Source organism: Solanum tuberosum, unplaced genomic scaffold (genome assembly GCF_000226075.1).
Source record: "Solanum tuberosum cultivar DM 1-3 516 R44 unplaced genomic scaffold, SolTub_3.0 scf00844, whole genome shotgun sequence".
Lineage (NCBI taxonomy): Eukaryota > Viridiplantae > Streptophyta > Magnoliopsida > Solanales > Solanaceae > Solanum > Solanum tuberosum.
The window spans coordinates 24,623-46,655 of NW_006239761.1; the positions used below are offsets into that span (position 1 = coordinate 24,623).

The following is a 22,033-nucleotide window of genomic DNA, read 5'->3' on the forward strand; positions in this document are numbered from 1 at the left end:
CCTAAACCATAAACCCTAAACCCTAAACACTAAACCATAAGCCTTAAACACTAAACCCTAAACTCTAAACCCTAAATCCTAAACCCTAAATGTAAACCCTAAACCCTAAACCCTAAACCCTAAACCCTAAACCCTAAACCCTAAACCCTAAACCCTAAACCCTAAACCCTAAACCCCATCGCTTCCTCATTTCCCAATTTTTTTCTCTCTCTAATTTCTCACTCTACGCGAAATTCTCTCAATTTTCAGAATAACGGCTACAGTTCCAACGGCTACTGTACCAGCTGGAAATGGCGCGTGAGCCGCCGGAGGACCTGTTCAGGCCGCCGGACCTGTCCCACCAGGAGCGCCTGGAACAGACGAACAAAACCCACCCACAATCGCCCTCTAATTCAATTAGTAACTCTGTGAATTCGCAAATGAATGAAGCGATGAACATCGCGATTTCGGAGAAGGAATTAGACGGGATTCGTAAAAATATTTCCACAGATCTTAATGATATTTTTTATGCAAGATTGGTTAATGGGGATGAATCTCCTAATCAAAAGCTACAACATATCACAAAATCAATGGATTCTATCATCCCAATCGCAAGATCTGAAGATGCGATTTCTGGGCAAATTGCGAATGTATCGCCTGAACGCCGCCTTCAATTTCGAGCATCCTCCCAGCAATTTCGAGGGGATTTGAATAGCGGGGATTACTCCCCTGGTGAAGAGGTACATCTCACTGCAATTTCGAGTAAAATGGATGCTCGAGTCGCCGGAGGTGAAAATTCCGATGGTGAAGACGCGATGAACAAAATTTTGGACGGCGACATGATTCAAGGATGCAATTCTACTGGTAAGCTGATTCATCTGATTAATATTTCCAATAAATTAACTCACGAGCAGGTCCAGGAGGAAATCCCTACAAGAATGGGTATATTTCAATCACAACAATCACACAACCATCAGCCGGAAAGTGCAGCACAAAGCAAGGGTCATAGTTCTAATCAAGAAGGGCCCCTAGTCCACAACCAAGAAGAATCGAATAACCAAAAATCATCTCCACAAGAGATGACTGTAACGGACAAGGAAGGACAATACAATGAACAAGATCAAAGACCAGGACAGGGTCCAAATGGCCAACCAGATAATACAAGCAAGGCAGCGGTGGAAGTAATTGAGGTGGAGAGTTCGTCCCAATTTTCATTTGGAGTTCAAGCTGTTGGTACAAATCCCAGCAATGTGTTACAGCAACAACCAGGTAAGGATGTCAATTCACAATATGCTATGGACACTGATCAAGTGTAGGTACAACAGAGAAACAAAACCAAGTCACAGGGCAATGTCTCAAACGCAAAAGGAACTCAGCCAGGTAAGGTCACTAATCCAAATATTGAGTATAATGCTGTAACTCAGAGTAGTAGCGAAGGTCAAGTACATTTGAATGCGGTCGAGCAAAAGAATGGTAGTATAATTGAACAGGAACAGGTAACCAGTGACAACAAGTCTCATCATGCGGATGAGCAATACCATGGTAATGGAAATGAGAAACTTGAGCACAATCGTCCATATAAGCAAGGAGAGAATTCTGACCCTAATAGCTATCACAATGCTTTCCCAAAAATTTCAAATAACTTTGAGAAACATGTTCCCCAGAATCAAAAAAGCCACCCTAACAATAATCCAAATCCTCCCACGGATGAAACCACTCCAAATAACACTCAACATGCCAAAAAGGACCAGAATAGCGAACCAGCCCCTTATACAGTGATTCAAACCATGGCCGCGAGACTTAGGCATAATCAGGCCCAACAGGAAACTCTCATTGAATTAGTGCCTCCTAAAATCACATCCAAACAAGGCTTACCTGCTATCATCTATGATAGGGATGACTATATGACAAAGTTGGCTGTGGACTGCAAATACACCTTAATAGGTAAATTTAGCAGTACTATGCCAAAGATGGAACTGATTAGAAAGAGCTTCATTCTACAAACTCAGCTGACTGGAGGGGCCAACATAGCTCATTACAATGCAAGACATGTATTTATTGACTTGGAGAATGAATTGGACTATAATACGGTTTGGACACAACAAAGAATGACTATCGAGGGTAAACTCATGAGGATACAGACCTGGACTCCTAACTTCACACCGGAGGAAGAAACACCTATTGTTCCTATATGGGTACTGCTCCCAGGTTTACCATGGCACTGTTTCAAGAAGGAGTTTATAACACCCCTATTATCTCCTATAGGCAAGGTTCTGTACCTAGACACAGCTTCTATTAAGAGAACCAGAGCTAGCATGGCAAAGGTTAAAGTCCAGGTGGACCTAACTAAGGCTAGACCTAGGCACGTATGGATTGGACTTGATGAGGAAGATCTTACCATAGGAAGATGGCAAGCTATTGAATATGAAAGTATCCCTCCATATTGTGAATATTGCAAACATCAAGGACACATGGTATATGAATGCAACTTCAAAATAAGAGATGAGGAATTCAAAAAAAGGAAGGAGATGGAGTCAGAAAAGAAAGACAACAACAAAGGGGAGCAATTGCAAAGGAGTAATGACAACAACCAGACCAAAGAAAAGGAAAAAGAGGAGGAGCAAAATCAAAGAAAAAAGGAGGCTAGCTTCCAGAGGCAAGCTGTCCAGCAAAGGGAAGAGGAATGGCAAACACAAAAAAGGAAACACAACAAACAACAAGAAGAAAGAGTCCAAAAAACAGTTTGGAGACCAACTTCACCACAAAAAAGGATGGCAAATCAGCAAACAGGTATGTCAAATAATCTTACCCATAATTCCTTTACTAATCTGAATATGCAGGAAGATCAAAATGAAGAAAAAGAGGAACATACCAGAAACGGAAGGCTGCAAACACAGGAGACACAAAACAGACCTGTAACAGGCCCTAATCAAGCAAAGCAGCCAGTACAAATTGGCAACAAGGAAGATGGCAAGAGCACAGGTATTGACTCAATGCTCCCAATCCCTACACACCCTAATAATGTATCTGTTGAGTGCATTGCTGAAGTTGAAGGAGGGATGGAAGGGGGAAGTCAGGAGAACCATTCTAACTTGCAGGAAGGGGTGTCCAAAGGGGGGAATCTGACTCATGTTATGCATGAGGGGGTATACACTGACCATAGTATTGACCCTAGAGCCTCTGCAACCCCTATGAAGCATTCATACAACACAAGACAACAACAGAAACTACAACAACACACAACAATAGCACACAGTCCTGAAGAACAGCAGGGTAATGTCACAGAAAAAAGACAGAAGAATTATGCAGCTCAGGGGTATGAAGTAACAGAAACAGAAGGTTTCAAGCAGCAGGCAGACAGAGAGGAAAATGATAACCAAAGAGGGGCAGCTATGGCAAAGGATATGGGGTCCAAAGCCAGCACCAGCAAACAAGGGATTACCCCTAAGAGCAAGAACAAACCCAGCAAAAAGAAGAGGGAAGCAGCTAAGAAGAGACTAAATGCACAGCAGGCAGATGACAAGAGGAAGGAACAGGGTGATCAGGATAGCACATGCAAAAAATTTATTATGGTGGATGATCAACAGGGTATGGATATCACTCCGCTTCAAACTCAATATCTCACTCCCACACCTCATGAGCCTCCAGATAAAGCACCAGCTTGCAAGATTAATTCTGTACCAGTTATTGATGAATACGAGGTGGAAGCTTCAGAGGATGAGCTGGACATGGATAATAAATCCATACAAGATCAAGATGATGATGATGAGACTAGTGAGCTGTTGATTAAAGCATTTAGTCCCCATAATTCCAATGCTCTTGAAGAGGAAATACAACAAGTGTCGAGTCAACAAGGGTTATCACCTAGAGGAAAAAATTGTGACAGGTTCCAGAAGATCAAAGCACAAAATCCTAATGCTATTACAGCAGGTAGACCAAACACCAGGCTCTTTACGTCCAAATCAGCCCAATGATTAATACACTTATTTGGAATGTAAGAGGGATTAACACCCAGGGAGTTATGGAAAGACTTAAAGTGCTTAGGAAGATGCATCAGATCTCTATTATAGCCATTCTGGAACCTTTCTCAGACTGTACACAGGTTCAGACCTTTAAATACCAACTTGCTATGGACCATGCTACGAGTAATTGCAATGGCAAGATATGGTTGTTTTGGAATTTAGAGGTTGACTGTAAAGTATTAGAGGAAGATGAGCAACAAATCACTTGTGAAATTGCCCATAATGAGCTACAAACTCCTTTCACCACCACTTTTGTTTATGCCAAATGCAAAGACCATCTTCGAAGACCTCTATGGGACAGAATGTTAGATCATGCTAATGCCACCACCAATTCCCCGTGGTGTGCAGTGGGTGATTATAATGTTATTACTTCCATTGATGAGAAACTGGGAGGAGTGCCTTATAATATGGAAAAAAGTCTGGAATTTATTGCTGTGATCGAAGCTTGTGGTCTTATGGACCTTGGTTTCAGTGGACAGAAATTTACATGGTCTAATAACAGGGGTATACACAGCAGGGTTTGGAAGAGATTGGACAGGGCCATGGTAAATGACCCTTGGCTAGAACAAATGCCTCAAACTACTATCATTCACCTCCCATCAGTAGGCTCTGATCACTGCCCTTTGCTGATGGAAATGAATAATAGAAGTGAGGACCATACTAAGTACTTCAAGTTCTTAAATTGCTGGGCTGACCAACCTAATTTCTTGGACATTGTTCAAGCTTGTTGGGATAGAGAGCAAGAAGGAAACAGCATGTGGAAGTTTCATCAGAAACTCAAAAGACTGGCACGTACTATTAGTAGTTGGTCTAAGGAAGAATTTGGTGATATTTTTATCAAAGTCAAGGAGTATGAGAACAGAGTTAAAATGGCTGAAGAATCCTTTATACAAAACAATTCTGAAGAAAACAGAACTGCTCTACATGCAATCAATGCTGATTATATCAGATTTTTGAAACTGGAGGATTCTATTCTAAAGCAAAAAACCCAGCTCCAATGGTTTAAAGAGGGAGATAGCAACTCAAAATACTTTCATTCCTTATTAAGAGGGAGAAGGAGGAGACTATTTATACACAGAGTTACAGGAGATGATGGGGAATGGATACAAGGGGATGAGAATATTGCAGATGCAGCATGCAGCCACTTCCAGCAGATATTTACAGCAGAGGATAAGTTCATTTATGAAGGGCCCCTTGAATGTATTCCCAGAATGCTTACTCATGAGCATAATGCCAGCCTTATTGCTTTGCCTACTATCGATGAATTAAAAGAGGTGGTGTTTTCTATGAACCCCAATTCCGCAGCAGGTCCTGATGGCATGAATGGGTGTTTTTTTCAGAAATGCTGGCAGATTATCAAGCATGATCTGTTAGCTGTCATTTTGGCCTTCTTCAGTGGACAAATGATCCCCAAGTATTTTTCCCATTCTTGCATTGTTTTGTTGCCCAAAGTTAACAATCCAAATAAGCTCTCTGAATTCAGGCCCATTAGCCTAAGCAACTTCACCAACAAAATCATTTCTAAGCTTCTAAGCTTGAGAATGGGACCTATTTTACCCAACCTGATTTCTCTTAACCAATCAGGTTTCGTCAAGGGTAGAAACATTTCAGAAATATCATGCTTGCACAAGAGATTATCCATCAAATTAAAAAACCTAACATTGGTAGCAATGTGGTCATTAAATTGGATATGGCTAAGGCCTATGATAGGGTCTCCTGGGCGTACATTTGTTTGGTGCTTAGAGAATGGGCTTTGATGAGATATTCATTGACATGGTATGGAGGATCATGGCGAATAATTGGTACTCAATCATTGTTAATGGAAAAAGACACGGTTTCTTCCAATCAACCAGAGGACTGAAGCAAGGTGATCCCCTCTCACCTGCCCTATTTATTTTAGGGGCTGAAGTTCTGTCAAGATCCCTGAACAGACTCCATAACAGGCCAGATTATCATGGTTTCTTTATGGAGAAGAGAGGACCCCAAGTTAATCATCTTAGCTTTGCGGATGATATTATTATATTCACTTCTGGAAGGAAAAAGTCCTTGGAACTTATTATGCAAACATTACACACATATGAGGCAACATCTGGGCAATTAGTGAATAAAGACAAAAGTCACTTTCTGATCCATTCTAATGCTTTCAACAGCACTAGGGACAGGATCAAGAGAATTACAGGCTTTAAGCAGAAGGAGGGTCTCATTATTTACCTTGGCTGCCCTCTATACATGGGCAGACCAAGAATCATATATTTTTCAGACCTCATCAGCAAAGTACTGAACAGAATTACAGGGTGGAAAGCTAAGATATTGAGCTATGGAGGCAGAGCTACTTTAGTGAAACATTTGTTGCAATCAATCCCTATCCACACCATCTCTGCTATCTCTCCTCCCTCTACTATTATCAAGCAAATTCAGAGCCTTCTGGCTGACTTCTTCTGGGGGTGGAAAAATGATAGGAAAAAATACCATTGGTCTTCGTGGAGAAATTTGAGCTTTCCGTATGAGGAGGGAGGTATTGGAATGAGAAATTTGAAAGATGTATGCACAACATTCCAATACAAGCAATGGTGGATATTTAGATCAAAACATACTCTTTGGGGGGAGTTCCTAAAAGCTAAGTATTGTCAGAGGTCTAATCCTATCAGCAAAAAATGGGACACGGGTGAGTCTCTAATTTGGAAACATTTAATGCACAACAAAGTGAAGATGGAGGAACATATCCACTGGCAAATCAACTCAGGCACCTGTTCCTTCTGGTGGGACAATTGGTTAGGAATTGGTCCCCTAGCCAATTTTTCTGCTGAGAGTAACAGGTTCAACAACACTGCTGTAGCAGATTTCCTGATTGATGGTCAATGGAACTTGGAAATGGTGCTACAACAAGTCCCTCAGAATATGGTTACCAACATCCTCGAGTTTCAGATTCAGTATCAGCAAGAGGTCCCGGATCAACCAATGTGGAAATTAAATCCCAATGGTAAATTCACTTGCTCCTCGGCTTGGAATGATATCAGGGAAAAGAGAGACAAAATACATTTTTATGCCTTTATTTGGCAGAAAAATATTCCTTTTAAATGATCCTTTTTGTTGTGGAGAGCTCTGAAAGGTAAACTTCCGACAAATGAAAAAATAACTAGATTTGGTGGAGAGCCTGCTGGCTGTTACTGCTGCAGTAGACCTGGATGGGATACTATTAGTCACACCTTCAGCACGGGCCAATTTGCAACATTAGTGTGGAGGTTTTTTGCTGTACAAGCTGGAGTCAATGCTGGAGTCAATGCTGGACAAACCTCCCTTACTCAGCTAATTATGAATTGGTGGTCGACCAAGTACAATAACGAAGCCCATAAAATCATTCTCCAAGCTACCCCTATATTCATTTGCTGGAACTTATGGAAAAACAGGTGTGCAAAGAAACATGGAGGGAAGCAGTCTAATGTTTCTAGAGTGAAATATGCAATATACAAGGATAATTACAAGCTCATAACGAACACCTACCCCTACATCAAATGGCCCTCTAATTGGAAAGATATGATCAGGCTGGCAGAGAAATGTTACCATGACACAAAAGTAACCCGGGTAGCATGGAAAAGACCAAGTGAACAATGGGTAAAACTGAATACGGATGGTAGTGCTTTATGTAACCCCGGAAGAATAGGTGCAGGAGGTATAATCAGAGATCTCAATGGGGAAATTCTCCTCGCTTTCGCCACACCATTAGGGGAAGGAACCAACAACCAAGCAGAGATAGGAGCAGCCATATTTGGACTGACCTGGGCAATACAGTCAGGACACAGGAACGTCGCGCTAGAAGTGGATTCGCAGCTATTGATGCATTGGATAGCACTTAAAGCTAAGCCTCCATGGAGTGTCAACACACAGATACAGCAGCTCCAACAGCTCATCAGACAGACCCACAGTTTTACATGCAAACATATCTTCAGAGAAGCCAATTTTGTTGCAGACTCATTGGCAAAATATAGTCACAAGATCACAACCCCACAAATATACTACAGCATCCAACAACTACCAAAGCAAGCAAGAGCATACTATCAACTGGACATGATTGGAATGGCAAGCTTCAGGAGAAGAAAAACCAAGAAGATCCACGAACCCCCCTGAACAGGAATACAGTTATCCAATGATACTATAGATTAAGTATAGTCTTTTTGATTAGGTATAGGGTCTTTTTGGTTCTTTTTTGAATTGTAAGGGGAGAGTCTCCCTTATTTATGTTTGCCTAGAATCTTTGTATTGAGAGGAGTCCTCTCCTTAGGTGCATAGTTCTAGGTTTTCCCTTTATAGTATGGGAAGGAGTCGACTAACCTTAGTAGGTAGGTCGACTTAGTACCCACCATAGGATCGGAGGTAAGATTTATGTTCCCCTCCTTGTAATTTTTTTGAGCTCTTTTGAGCTTTTTATTTATGCTAAGGCCTGGGGGTGTTGCTAAGCCCCTGACCCCTCCAAGGGTCGTTCAAATAAAATAAAAAAAAAAAACCCTAAACCCTAAATAAAAAAAAAAAAAAAAAAAAAAACCCTAAACCCTAAATCCTAAACTCTAAATATTAAACCGTAAACCATAAACTCTAAACCCTAAACCTTAAATCCTAAACTCTAAATGTTAAACCCTAAACCCTAAACTCAAAAATGTAACCCTAAACTGTAAATCCAAACTCAAAACCCTAAACCCTAAACTCCAGACCCAAAATCCTAAAACCTAACTCTATATCCTAAACCATAACCCAAAACCCTAAACCCTAAATCCTAAACTCTAAATATTAAACCCTAAATCGTAAACGTAAACCAAAACCCTAAACCCTAAATACAAACTCTAAACACTAAACCATAAACTCTAAACCCTAAATCCTAAACTCTAAACTGTAAACCGTATATCCTAAACCCTAAACCCTAAACCCCATCGCTTTCCCATTTCCCAATTTTTTTCTCTCTCTACTCTCTCTCTCTAAGCTGAACGCTCCCAACTCTAAGCCCAACGATTACTGTTCCAACGGCTACAGGAACTACTGGAATGGAGCGTGAGCCGCTGGTAGGCATCTCCAGGCCACCGGACAAATCCCAACAGAGGCGCTCTGAGCAGACGAACAAAATCCACCAAGAATCACCATCTAATTAATCCTACAACTCCACGAATTTGCAAAATACAGAGGCGATGAATATTGCGATTTTAGAAAAGGAGCTGGATGGGATTCAAAAAATTATTTCCCAAGATCGAGATAACCTGATTCATTGAAAACTATTTACTGGGAATGATTCTACTAATCAAGGGCTACAACATACTAAAAAATCACATGATTCCACTGTGCCAATTGCGAGATCTAATGAGGCGATTTCTGGGAAATTTGTTGAAAAATCACCGGAGTTGCGCCTTTAGATTAGTCCAGTGTCCCACCAATTTCATGTCATTTTGACCAATGGGGATTGTTCACCTGGTGAAGAGGTACATCTCACAACAATCTCAAGTAAAATGGATGGCCCAGTCACCGGCGACAAGAACTCCGGTGAGCAAGCAGTCGAAAAAGTGAAAAGTGACGACGGCGCCACCCAGGGCAATTGCTCGTTGGATGAGGAGGTCCACCTTACGAACATATCCACCAACTTAGTTCAGGAACACAGCCATAACGAAATTCAGGCGAGTTTCATTAATTCTACAACCAATCCACAAAATGAGTTTGAAGAACTCAATTGCAGAACTGAAGCAGAGCAGCAGGGGACGTACTCTCAATATCATGCAGGTCCTAATGGTCAAACACAAGATCACAATGCAATGGAGGAGCAAAAAATAGAGATGGAATTAAAACAAGTAGCTACACGAACCTACCAAGACCAAAATGATCAGCATGACAATACAGGTTCTGCCAATATGGAAGTCATTGACGTGGAGAGTTCATCACATTTCTCATTCGGAGTGAAACCAATGGACACAATTCCTAGCAATGGAGGATAACAAAGACCAGGTAAAACTCATAAGCATAATAATGAACTAGATCATGATTGTATGCAGGAGCAACATCAAAGATATACCACTTCAATAAGCAAAAACCCAAGCAAGGAGAGCACTCAGGCAGGTAAGTCCCCTCACTCCAATTCTAGTAGAATTGTTGTTAACTTGAGTAGTAGTGATGTCCATGTGAAAGATAATGCAAATGGGCAAAAGAATGTTATGTGGAATGAGCAGGAAAAAGGCAGGGGAGACATTGAATCCCAGTAGCAGCAGGCTCATCGACAGGAAAATAATGTGAGAGATTAAAATCAAGCTCAACAACCTGATCATGGAGGGAATTCTGAATCCAATAACTATCATAAGGAATTCCCTAAAATTTCTGGAAACTTTGACAGACACACCATTTCCAATCAGAAGAGTCAGCAAATATAGCATCCCAACCAATCCAAAGACCTCAGCAGTCTCAACGAGAACCAAAATACAAAACAAGATCAGAATATAGAACCTGCTCCTTATACAGTGGTTCAGACTCTAGCTGCTAGGCTTAGGCAATTCATGCTACTCAAACTACCTCTATAGAACTTGTTCCCCCCAGACACACTACCAAACAGGGACAACCTACTGTAATCTAAGATATGGATGACTTCATGAACAAATTGGTTGCGGACTGTAAATACACCCTCATAGGTAAATTCAGTACCACCATGCCAAAAATAGAACTCATCAGGAAGAGCTTTATCCTAGAAACTCAGCTGAATGGAGGCGTGAATATTGCCCACTATAATGCCAGGCATCTGTTTATTGATTTGGAAAATGAATTGGACTATAACACTGTATGGACACAACAAAGAATGACTATTGAGGGGAAACTTATGAGAATACAGGCTTGGACTCCCAATTTGAAACCTTAGGAAGAAACACCCATTGTTCCTATATGGGTTCTACTACCAGGACTACCATGGCACTGTTTTTAAAAAAGAGTTCATCACACCCTTGCTGGAATCTGTGGGCAAAGTTTTATACTTAGATACAACTACCATTAAAAGAACTAGGGCTAGCATGGCCAAGGTAAAAGTCCAAGTGGATCTCACAAAGGCTAGACCTAGACATGTTTGGATTGGATGATGAAGACCTCACCATTGGAAAATGGTAAACTATTGAATATGAAAATATCCCCCCTACTGTGCTTACTGCAAACAGCAAGGACACATGATAGATGACTGTAATTTCAAAATAAAGGATGAGGATTTCAAACGAATGAAAGAGTTGGGAACATAAATGAAAAACATGAATGAAGGTGAAAAAGGGCAACAAGGAAATGAATACAAGCAAATCAAGACAAAGGAACAAGAGGAGAAACAACACCAAAACTCTAAGAAAAAAAATAAGCAGCAGTAGTCTGAGCAGCAAAAGGAAGGGGAGTGGCAAGTGTCAAGAAGAAAAAACAATAAACTTCAGGAGGAAAGAACACAGAAGACAATGTGGAGACCAACCTCACCACAAAACAAAATGTCAAAAGAGCAACCACAAATCATAGCTCAACAACCAGGTACAAGTAACATTTCTAATCACAATTCCTTTACTAACCTTAACATGCAGGAAAAGCACAATGAACATATCCAGGAGCACAACAGTAAGGAAGAGGCAACAACTCAGGGACTACAAATAAGGTCTAAAGCAGACCATAACCAAAAAACTCAGGTCAAGCAAACAGGAAACAAAATAAACAACAAGAGCACATGTGTTGACTCAATGCTCCCAATCCCCACAAATCCCAATAAGTCTTATCTTGATGATGTTGTCGAAGTTGAAGGAGGGATGGATGGGGGATATCAGGAGAAACAAAATTCTAAACTATAAAACCTAAACCCTAAATCCCAAAAATTATACCCCAAAAAATAAACCCTGAACTCTAAACCTTAAACCCTAACCCATATACCCTAAACCGTCAACTCTACATCTTGAAACCTACACGCTTAACGATAAATCTAAAATAGTAAACCTTAAACCCTAAACATTAAACCCTAAAGACTTAACCCAAAACTCTAAATCCTAAACACTAAACACTAAACCCTAAACCCTTAAACCTAAACCCTAAACCCTTAACCCTAAAACTAAACACTAAAGCTTAAACCCTAAACCTTTAACCTAAACACTAAACCTAAACCTTAAACCCAAAACCCTAAATCTTAAACCCTCAACCTTTAAACCCTAAACCCTAAACACTAAATCTTAAACCCTAAACCTTAAACATAAACCCCAAGCCCTAAACTCTAAACCCTCAACCCTCAACCCTAACCCTAAATCTTAAACAATACACCCTAAACCCTAAACCCTAACACTACAACCCGAAACCCTAAATCATAAAACCTAAATCCTAAAGCCAAAAACCTAAACCCTAAACCGTAAACCCTAAAACCTTTAATCCTAAACCCTAAGCCCTAAACCTTAAACCCTAAAGAATAAACTCTAAACCCTAAACCCTAAACGGTAGGCCCTAAACAATAAACCACAGACCCTAAATCCTAAACCTAAACCCTAATACCATAAACCCTAAATCCTAAGCCCTATACCCTGAACACTAAGCCTTAAATTCAAACTCTAAACCATAAACACTCAACTCTAAATCATAAACTCTAAACCTAAAAACCTTAAAACCTAAACACTAAACCCTAACTCTAAACCCTAAACCCTAAATCCTAAACTCTTAACCCTAAACCCTAAACCTAAACCATAAACTAAAAACCCTAAACCCTAAACACTAAATCCTAAATCCTAAATTATAAACCCTAAATCCTAAACAATAAACCCTAAGCCCTAAAACCTAACCCTAACCCTAAACCCTAAACCCTAATCCTAAGCCCTAAACCGTAAACCCTAAACTCTAAACCCTAAACCCTAAATCCTAAACAATAAACCCTAAGCCCTAAAACCTAACCCTAACCCTAAACCCTAAACCCTAATCCTAAGCCCTAAACCGTAAACCCTAAACTCTAAACCCTAAACCCTAAACCCTAATCCTAAACCTAGGGCCTAAACCCTTAACCATAAACCCTAAACCCTAATCCTAAACCTAGGGCCTAAACCTAAACTCTAAATCCTAAAACCTAAACCCTAAACCCTAATCCCTTACCGTAAACCCTAATCCCTAATAATGAACACTAAACCCTAAATCTTAAACAATAGAACCTAAACCCTAAACCCTAATACTACAACCCAAAACCCTAAATCATAAAACTTAAATCCTAAAACCTAAACCCTAAACCCTAATCCCTTACCGTAAACCCTAATCCCTAATAATGAACACTAAACCCTAAATCTTAAACAATATAACCTAAACCCTAAACCCTAATACTACAACCCAAAACCCTAAATCATAAAACTTAAATCCTAAAACCTAAACCCTAAACCCTAATCCCTTACCGTAAACCCTAATCCCTAATAATGAACACTAAACCCTAAATCTTAAACAATATAACCTAAACCCTAAACCCTAATACTACAACCCAAAACCCTAAATCATAAAACTTAAATCCTAAGGTCTAAATTCTAAACCCTAACCCTAAACCCTAAATCTATAACTCAAAATTCTAAACTCTAAAACCTGAACCCAAAATCTGAAATACTATACCCCAAACATTAAAACCTAAACTCTAAACCCTAAACCCTAAACCGTAAACCATATACCCTAAACCGTAAACACTACACCCTGAATCCTACACCCTTAACGATAAATCCAAAATAGTAAACCTTAAACCCTAAACATTAAACCCTAAAGCCTAAACCCAAAACCCTAAATACTGAACCCTAAACACTAAACACTAAAACCTAAACCCTAAACCCTAAACCCTTAACCCTAACCCTAAACACTAATCCCTAAACCCTAAAACTTTAACTCTAACCCTAAACCCTAAACCTTCAACCTAAACCCTAAACCCTTGACCTTAAATCTTAAACCTCAACCTTTAAACCCTAAACCCTAAACCCTAAATCTTAAACCCTAAACCTTAAACACAAAACGCAAGCCCTAAACTCTAAACCCTAAACCCTAAACCCTAACCCTAAATCTAAGGCCTAAGACCTTAACCATAAACCCTAAACTCTAAACCCTAAACCCTAAAACCTAAGCACTAACCATATACCCTAAAGACTAATCCCTAACCCCTAACCATAAACTTTGGACCCTAAATCTTTTAGACTAAACCCTAACCACTAACCGCTAACCCTAAACCCTAACCCCTAACCCCTAACCCCTAACCCCTAACCCTAAACCCTAAACCCTAAACCCTAAATCCAAAGCCCTAAACCCAAAACTCTAAATCCTAAGCCCTAAACCCTAAACCCTAAACACTAAACCATAATCCTAAAGCTAGGGCCTAAAACATTAACCATAAACCCTAAACCCTAAACCCTAAACCCTAATCCTAAACATAGGGCCTAAACCCTTAACCATAAACCCTAAACCTTGAACCCTAAACCCTAAACTCTAACCATAAAGTCTCAACTCTAAACCCTAAACCCTATTCCCTAAACCCCTAAAACCAATTCCTAAAAATTGAAATCCTAAACCAAACCGTTATTCCTAAACCCTAAACCCTAAATCCGACAACCTAAACCATAAACCCTTAACCATAAACCCTAAACACTAAATCCCTAAACCCTAAACCCTAAACCATACACCATCAACCTTAAATCCAAACTGTAAACCATAAATACTAAACTCTAAATCATAAACTTTAAACTTTAAAACCCAAATCCTCAACACTAAACCCTAACCCTAAATCATAAACCCTAAATCCTAAAATCTTAACCCTAAACCCTAAACCCTAAACCTAAACCATAAACTAGAAACCCTATATCCTAAATCTTAACCCTAAACCTTAACCATCAACCCTAAACCCTAAACCCTAAATTTTAAACCCTCAATCCTAAACAATAAACCCTAAGCCCTAAAACCTAACCCTAACCCTAAACCCTAAACCCTAAATCCTAAGCCCTAAGCCCTAAACCCAAAACTCTAAACCCTAAACCCTAAACCTTTATCCTAAACCTAGGGCCTAAACCCTTAACCATAATCCCTAAACCCTAATCCTAAACCTAGGGCCTAAACCCTTAACCATAATCCCTAACCCTAACCCTAAACCCTAAACCCTAAACCCTAAACCCTAATCCCTAACCGTAAACGCTAAACCCTAATCCCTAATAATGAACGCTAAACCCTAAATCTTAAACAATAAACCCTAAACCCTAAACCCTAATACTACAACCCGAAACCCTAAATCATAAAAGCTAAATCCTAAGGTTTAAATTCTAAACCCTAACCCTAAAACCTAAATCTATAACTCAAAATTCTAAACTCTAAAACCTAAACCCTATATCCCAAATACTATACCCCAAACATTAAACCTTGAACTTTAAACCCTAAACCCTAAACCATATACCCTAAATCATAAACTCTACACCCTGAACACTACATCCTTAACGATAAACCTAAAATAGTAAACGTTAAACCCTAAACCCTAAACATTAAACCCCAAAGCCTAAACCCAAAACCCTAAATCCTAAACCCTAAACACTAAACCCTTAAACCTAAACCCTAAACCCTAAGCCCTAAACCATAAACCATAAACCTTTAATCGTAACCCTAAACCCTAAACCCTAAACCTAAACCCTAAACCCTAAAACCTAAATCTTAAATCCTCAACCTTAAACCCTAAACCCTAAACACTAAATCTTAAACCCTAAACCTTAAACATAAACCCCAAACCCTAAACTCTACACCCTAAACCCTAAACCTTAACCCTAAATCTAAGGCCTAAATCCTTAACCATAAACCCTAAACTCTAAACCTTAAAACCCAAACCCTAACCATAAACCCTAAACCCTACTCCCTAACCATAAACTCCAAACCCTAAATCTTATAGACTAAACCCTAAACCCTAACCCCTAACCCCTAACCCTATACCCTAAACCCCTAAAACCTATTCCTAAAAATAAAAAACCTAAACCAAACCCTAATTCCTAAACCCTAAACCCTAAATCCTACACCCTAAACCCTAAACCCTTAACCATAAACCCTAAACACTAAAACCCTAAACCCTAAACTCTAAATCTAAACCATAAACCATACACCATCAACCCTAAACCCTAAACCCTAACCCTAAACCCTAAACCCTAAACCTTAAACCTTAAACACTAAACCCTAAACTATAAACCCTACACCCTAAACCCTAAATCCTAAACTCTAAATGTTAAACCCTAAATCCTAAACTCTAAACCATTAACCCTAAAATGTAACCCTAAACCTAAACACTAAACCCTAAATCCAAACTCTAAACCATAAACCCTAAACTCCTAACCCAAAATCCCACTACCTAACTCTATAACCTAAACCCTAAACCTAAACCCTGAACCATAAATCCTAAAATCTAAATGTTATACCCTAAATCCTAAATGTAAACCAAAACCCTAACCCCTAAATACAAACTCTAAACCATAAACCATAAACACTAAACCCTAAATCCTAAACTCTAAACCTTAAACCCTAAATCCTACACCCTAAACCGTAACCCTAAACCCTAAACCCTCAACCCTAAACTCGAAATCCTAAAGCCAAAACCCTAAACCCTAAATAATAAACTCTACCTAGCTAACAGGGGGAGTGAAAATTAGTCACTATAACTCTAGACACGTGTACAATGATCTTGATAATGAGTTTGATTATCTTATGGTGTGGACTAAACAAAAGATGAGCATAGAAGGTCAAAATATGAGAATTCAAGCTTGGACTCCGGAGTTTACACTGGAAGAAGAAACTCATATAGTTCCTAACTGGGTAGCTTTACCTGAACTCCCTTGGCATTGCTACAATAATGTCCTTTTGTCTACCCTCCTGGAATCTATTGGAAAGGTTTTGTATTTAGACTCCCTAACCTCCCAAAAGACTAGAGGCAATATGGCTATAGTGAGGGTCCTGGTTGACCTAACCAAAGCAAGGCCTCCTCACATTTGGATGTGATTCAAGAATTCTGACCCAAACAAAGGGAGATGGCAAAAATTCCAATATGAAGGTATCCCTGATTATTGTATGTACTGTAAACATCAAGGGCACATGGACAATGTGAGCACCATTAAAGGGAGAGATGAGGAATTCAAAAGGAGGAAAGAAATGGAAACTGAAAAACAAAACAAAACGAAGAGTGAACAAGGCAATGGCATAACAGAAACAGGTACTAGGCAACAAGGCCATCAACACATAGTTAAAGAAAAGCATTACAAAGATGGTGAGGTCCAACAGCAAAATCATGTACAACAGCAGCACACAAACCAACAGCAGGAAATCAAGAAGGGACTACAGACCCATCATGAGCAGGCAGTTATAGATCAGGAAGAGCAATGGCAAGTTCAGAAGAGGAAACAAACAAAAAACCAAGAGCAAACACTTCCCAAAACAGCATGGAGACCTGTCTCACCACAATATAAGGCAACCAAGAACAACAAATCCTAACCCTAAACAGTAAACAATAAACCATAACCCCAAACAGTAAACTTTAAACCCTAAATCCTAAACCCTGAGCCAAAAAACCTAAACCCTAAACCTTAAACCTAAAGCACTAAACCCTAATATCCAAACCCTAAACCCCAAGCCCTTAAGCATAAACCCAAAACCCTTAACCCTAAACTATAACCCCTAAACTCTAAACCGTAAACCCAAAACCCTAAACCCTAAACCCTAAACCCTAACCCTAAATCCCAAACTCTATCCCTAATCACTAAACTCTAAACACTAAACCCTAAACCCCAAACCCCAAACGTAAACCATAAACCCTAAACCTTAAACCCTAAATCCTAAACTCTAAACCCTAAACCCCAAACTCTAAACCCTAAATCCTAAACCCTGAGCCAAAAACCTAAACCCTAAACCTTAAACCTAAAGCACTAAACCCTAATATCCAAACCCTAAACCCCAAGCCCTTAAGCATAAACCCAAAACCCTTAACCCTAAACTATAACCCCTAAACTCTAAACCGTAAACCCAAAACCCTAACCCAAAACCCTAAACCCTAAACCATAAACACTAGACCGTAAACCCTATACCCCAAATCCTAACCCAAAACCCTAAAACCGAAAATCCTAAAACACTGATCCTTAAACCCAAAACCATAAACCCTAAACCTTAAACCATAAACCCACAATCCAAAACACAAAATTCTATACACTAAAACCAAAACCCTAAGCCTAAACCCTAAACCCCAAACTCTAAACCCTAAATCCTAAACTCTAAACCCTAAACCTTAAACCCTAAATCCTAAACCCTAAGCCATAAAACATAAACCCTAAACCTTAAACCCTAAAATCCTAAAACCCCTAAAATCCTAAACCCTAAACCCTAAATCCTAAACTCTAAACCCTAAACCCTAAACCATAAACACTAGACCGTGAACCCTATACCCCAAATCCTAACCCAAAACCCTAAAACCGAAAATCCTAAAACACTGATCCTTAAACCCAAAACCATAAACCCTAAACAGTAAACACTAACTCCAAAATCTAAACCAAAAACCCGAAATCCTAAACCCTAAACCCTAACCCTAAACCATTTACCATAAACCCTAACACCAAACCATAAACTCTAAACCCTAAACCTTAAACCCTAAAATCCTAAAACCCCTAAAATCCTAAACCCTAAACCCTAAATCCTAAACCCTAAGCCATAAAACATAAACCCTAAACCTTAAACCATAAACCCACAATCCAAAACACAAAATTCTATACACTAAAACCAAAACCCTAAGCCTAAACCCTAAACCCCAAACTCTAAACCCTAAACCCCAAACTCTAAACCCTAAATCCTAAATTCTAAATGGTAAACCCTAAACCCTATATCCAAACTCTAAACCCTATACCCTAAACCATAAACCCTAACCATAAACCTAAACCCTAAACCCTAAACCATAAAGCCTAAACCCTTAACCCTCAAACCTAACCCTAAACCTAAACCTTAGAGCCTTAAAAATAAGCTCTTAACCCTTAACCCTAAACCCTAAACCATAAATTCTAAACCCAAAATTCAAAACCCCTAAACCTTAAACCCTAAACCCTAAACCCTAATCATTATCCATAAACCCTAAACCCAAAACCTAAACCTAAACCTAAACCGTAAACCCTAAATACAAACGCTAAACCCCAAACCCTAAATTCTAAACCCTTAACCCTAAATACTAAACTCTTAGCCCTAAACCCTCATCCATAAACTATAAACCCTAAACCCTAAACCGTAAACCCAATACCCTAAAACCTAAATCCAAAACACTAAACCCTAAACCCTAAATCCTAAACCCTAAATCCTAACCCTAAACACTAAACCATAAACCATAACCCCAAACAGTAAACTTTAAACCCTAAATCCTAAACCCAGAGCCAAAAAACCTAAACCCTAAACCCTAAACCATAAAGCCTAAACCCTTAACCCTCAAACCTAACCCTAAACCTAAACCTTAGAGCCTTAAAAATAAGCTCTTAACCCTTAACCCTAAACCCTAAACCATCTAAACTCTAAACCGTAAACCCAAAACCCTAAACCCTAAACCCTAAACCCCAAACTCTATCCCTAATCACTAAACTCTAAACACTAAACCCTACACCCCAAACCCCAAACGTAAACCATAAACCCTAAACCTTAAACCCTAAATCCTAAATCCTAAACCCTACACCAAAAACCCTAAACCAAAAAAACTAAACCCTAAACCCTAAATCCTACTCCCTAAACCTTAAACCCTAAACTCTAAACCTAAACATAAACCTAAACCTAAACCCTAAACCCTAAACCATAAAGCCTAAACCCTTAACCCTCAAACCTAACCCTAAACCTAAACCTTAGAGCCTTAAAAATAAGCTCTTAACCCTTAACCCTAAACCCTAAACCATAAATTCTAAACCCAAAATTCAAAACCCCTAAACCTTAAACCCTAAACCCTAAACCCTAATCATTATCCATAAACCCTAAACCCAAAACCTAAACCTAAACCTAAACCGTAAACCCTAAATACAAACGCTAAACCCCAAACCCTAAATTCTAAACCCTTAACCCTAAATACTAAACTCTTAGCCCTAAACCCTCATCCATAAACTATAAACCCTAAACCCTAAACCGTAAACCCAATACCCTAAAACCTAAATCCAAAACACTAATAAAAACTAAACCCTAAACCCTAAACCCTAAATCCTAAACTCTAAACCCTAAACCCTAAACCATAAACACTAGACCGTAAACCCTATACCCCAAATCCTAACCCAAAACCCTAACCCAAAACCCTAAAACCTAAAATCCTAAAACACTAATCCTTAAACCCAAAACCATAAACCCTAAACAGTAAACACTAACTCCAAAATCTAAACCGAAAACCCTAAATCGTAAACCCAAAACCCTAACCCTAAACCATATACCATAAACCCTAACACCAAACCATAAACTCTAAACCCTAAACCTTAAACCCTAAATAAAAACTAAACCCTAAACCCTAAACCCTAAATCCTAAACCCTAAGCCATAAAACATAAACCCTAAACCCTAAACCCCAAACTCTAAACCTTAAACACTAAACCCTAAATTTTAAACTCTAAATTGTAAACCCTAAACTTTAAACCATTAACCCTAAAACTTAACCCTAATGATAAACCCTAAACCCTAAATCCAAACTCTAAACCCTATACCCTAAACCATAAACGCTAACACTAAACCTAAACCCTAAACCCTAAACCCTAACCCCAAATCTAAACCGTAAGCACTAAACCCCAAACCCTAACCATAAACTTAAACCTTAGAACTATTAGGCATAAACCATAAACTCTAAACCCTAAATTCTAAATCCTAAACACTAAACCCTATACCCCAAAACCTAAACCCTAAGCCTAAACCCTAAACCCCAAACTATAAACCCTAAATCCTAAACCCTAAATCCTAAACTCTAAATGGTAAACCCTTAACTTTAAAACCTAAACCCTAAAACCTAAACCCTAACCCTAAATCCTAAACTCTATCCTTAAACACTAAACTCTAAACAGTAAGCCCTAAACCCTAAACCCTAAACCCTAAACATAAACCATGAACCATAAACCTTAAACCCTAAACCCTAAATCCTAAACCCTAAACGAAAAACCCTAAAACCTAAATCCTACTGCAAAAACCTTAAACCCTACACTCTAAACCTAAACCTAAACCCTAACAGTAAACCTAAACATTAGACCGTTAACCATAAACCCTAAACACTAAACCATAAACCCTAACCCTAAACCCTAAATCCAAATCCTAACTCTAAACCCTAAACCCTAAATCCTAAACTCTAAACGTTAAACCCTAAACCCTAAACCTAAACCTAAACCCTAAACCCTAAATCATAAACTCTAAACCATAAATCCTAAATCCTAACCACTAAACCCAAACCATAAAACCTAAAATCTTTCTCTAAACTATAAACCATAAATCCTAACCCTAAGCCCTAAAATCTAAAACCTAAACCCTAAACCCTAAATCCTAAACCATAAACCATAAAACCTAAACCCTAAACTATATACCCTAAACCCAACAATCTAATCCCTAAATCCTAAACCTAAATCCTAAACACTAACTGCTAAATCCTAAACCTCAAACTTTAAACCCTAAATAGTAAACCCTAACCGTAAACCATAAACCCTTAACCCTAAACAGTAAACCATAATCGTAAACCACAAACCCCAAACCCTTAACCCTAAATGCTAAACCCTAAACTCTAAATCCTATACCCTAAATCCTAAACCTGAAAGTCTAATCCCTAAACCCGAAAACATAAACGCTAAACCCTAAACCGTAAACCGTAAACCCTAAACCCTAAATTCTAAAAGTTAAACCCTAAACCCTAAACCTACACCTAAACCCTAAATCCAAACTATAAACCCTAAACCCTAAATCCTAAACTCTAAACCCCAAATCCTAAATCCAAAATCCTCAACCCTAACCATAAAACCTAAACCCTAAACCCTAAACCCTAAATTCTAACCCTAAACCCTAATACCTAAACCCTAAACCTTA

General features: G+C 39.0%; 1 protein-coding gene across 1 annotated transcript; it reads left to right on the top strand.

The window, feature by feature from the left end:
- Window positions 1–4,000: 4,000 nt before the first annotated feature.
- Window positions 4,001–5,758, top strand: LOC107059129 (uncharacterized). Its single transcript, XM_015305558.1, has one exon. It carries the CDS (start codon window positions 4,001–4,003, stop codon window positions 5,756–5,758), a length of 1,758 nt encoding a protein of 585 aa, XP_015161044.1.
- Window positions 5,759–22,033: the final 16,275 nt, after the last annotated feature.

Coding starts and splice junctions, on each gene's coding strand:
- LOC107059129 (XM_015305558.1), top strand. CDS start 4,001: ATGGAAAGACTTAAAGTGCTTAGGAAGATGCATCAGATCTCTATTATA.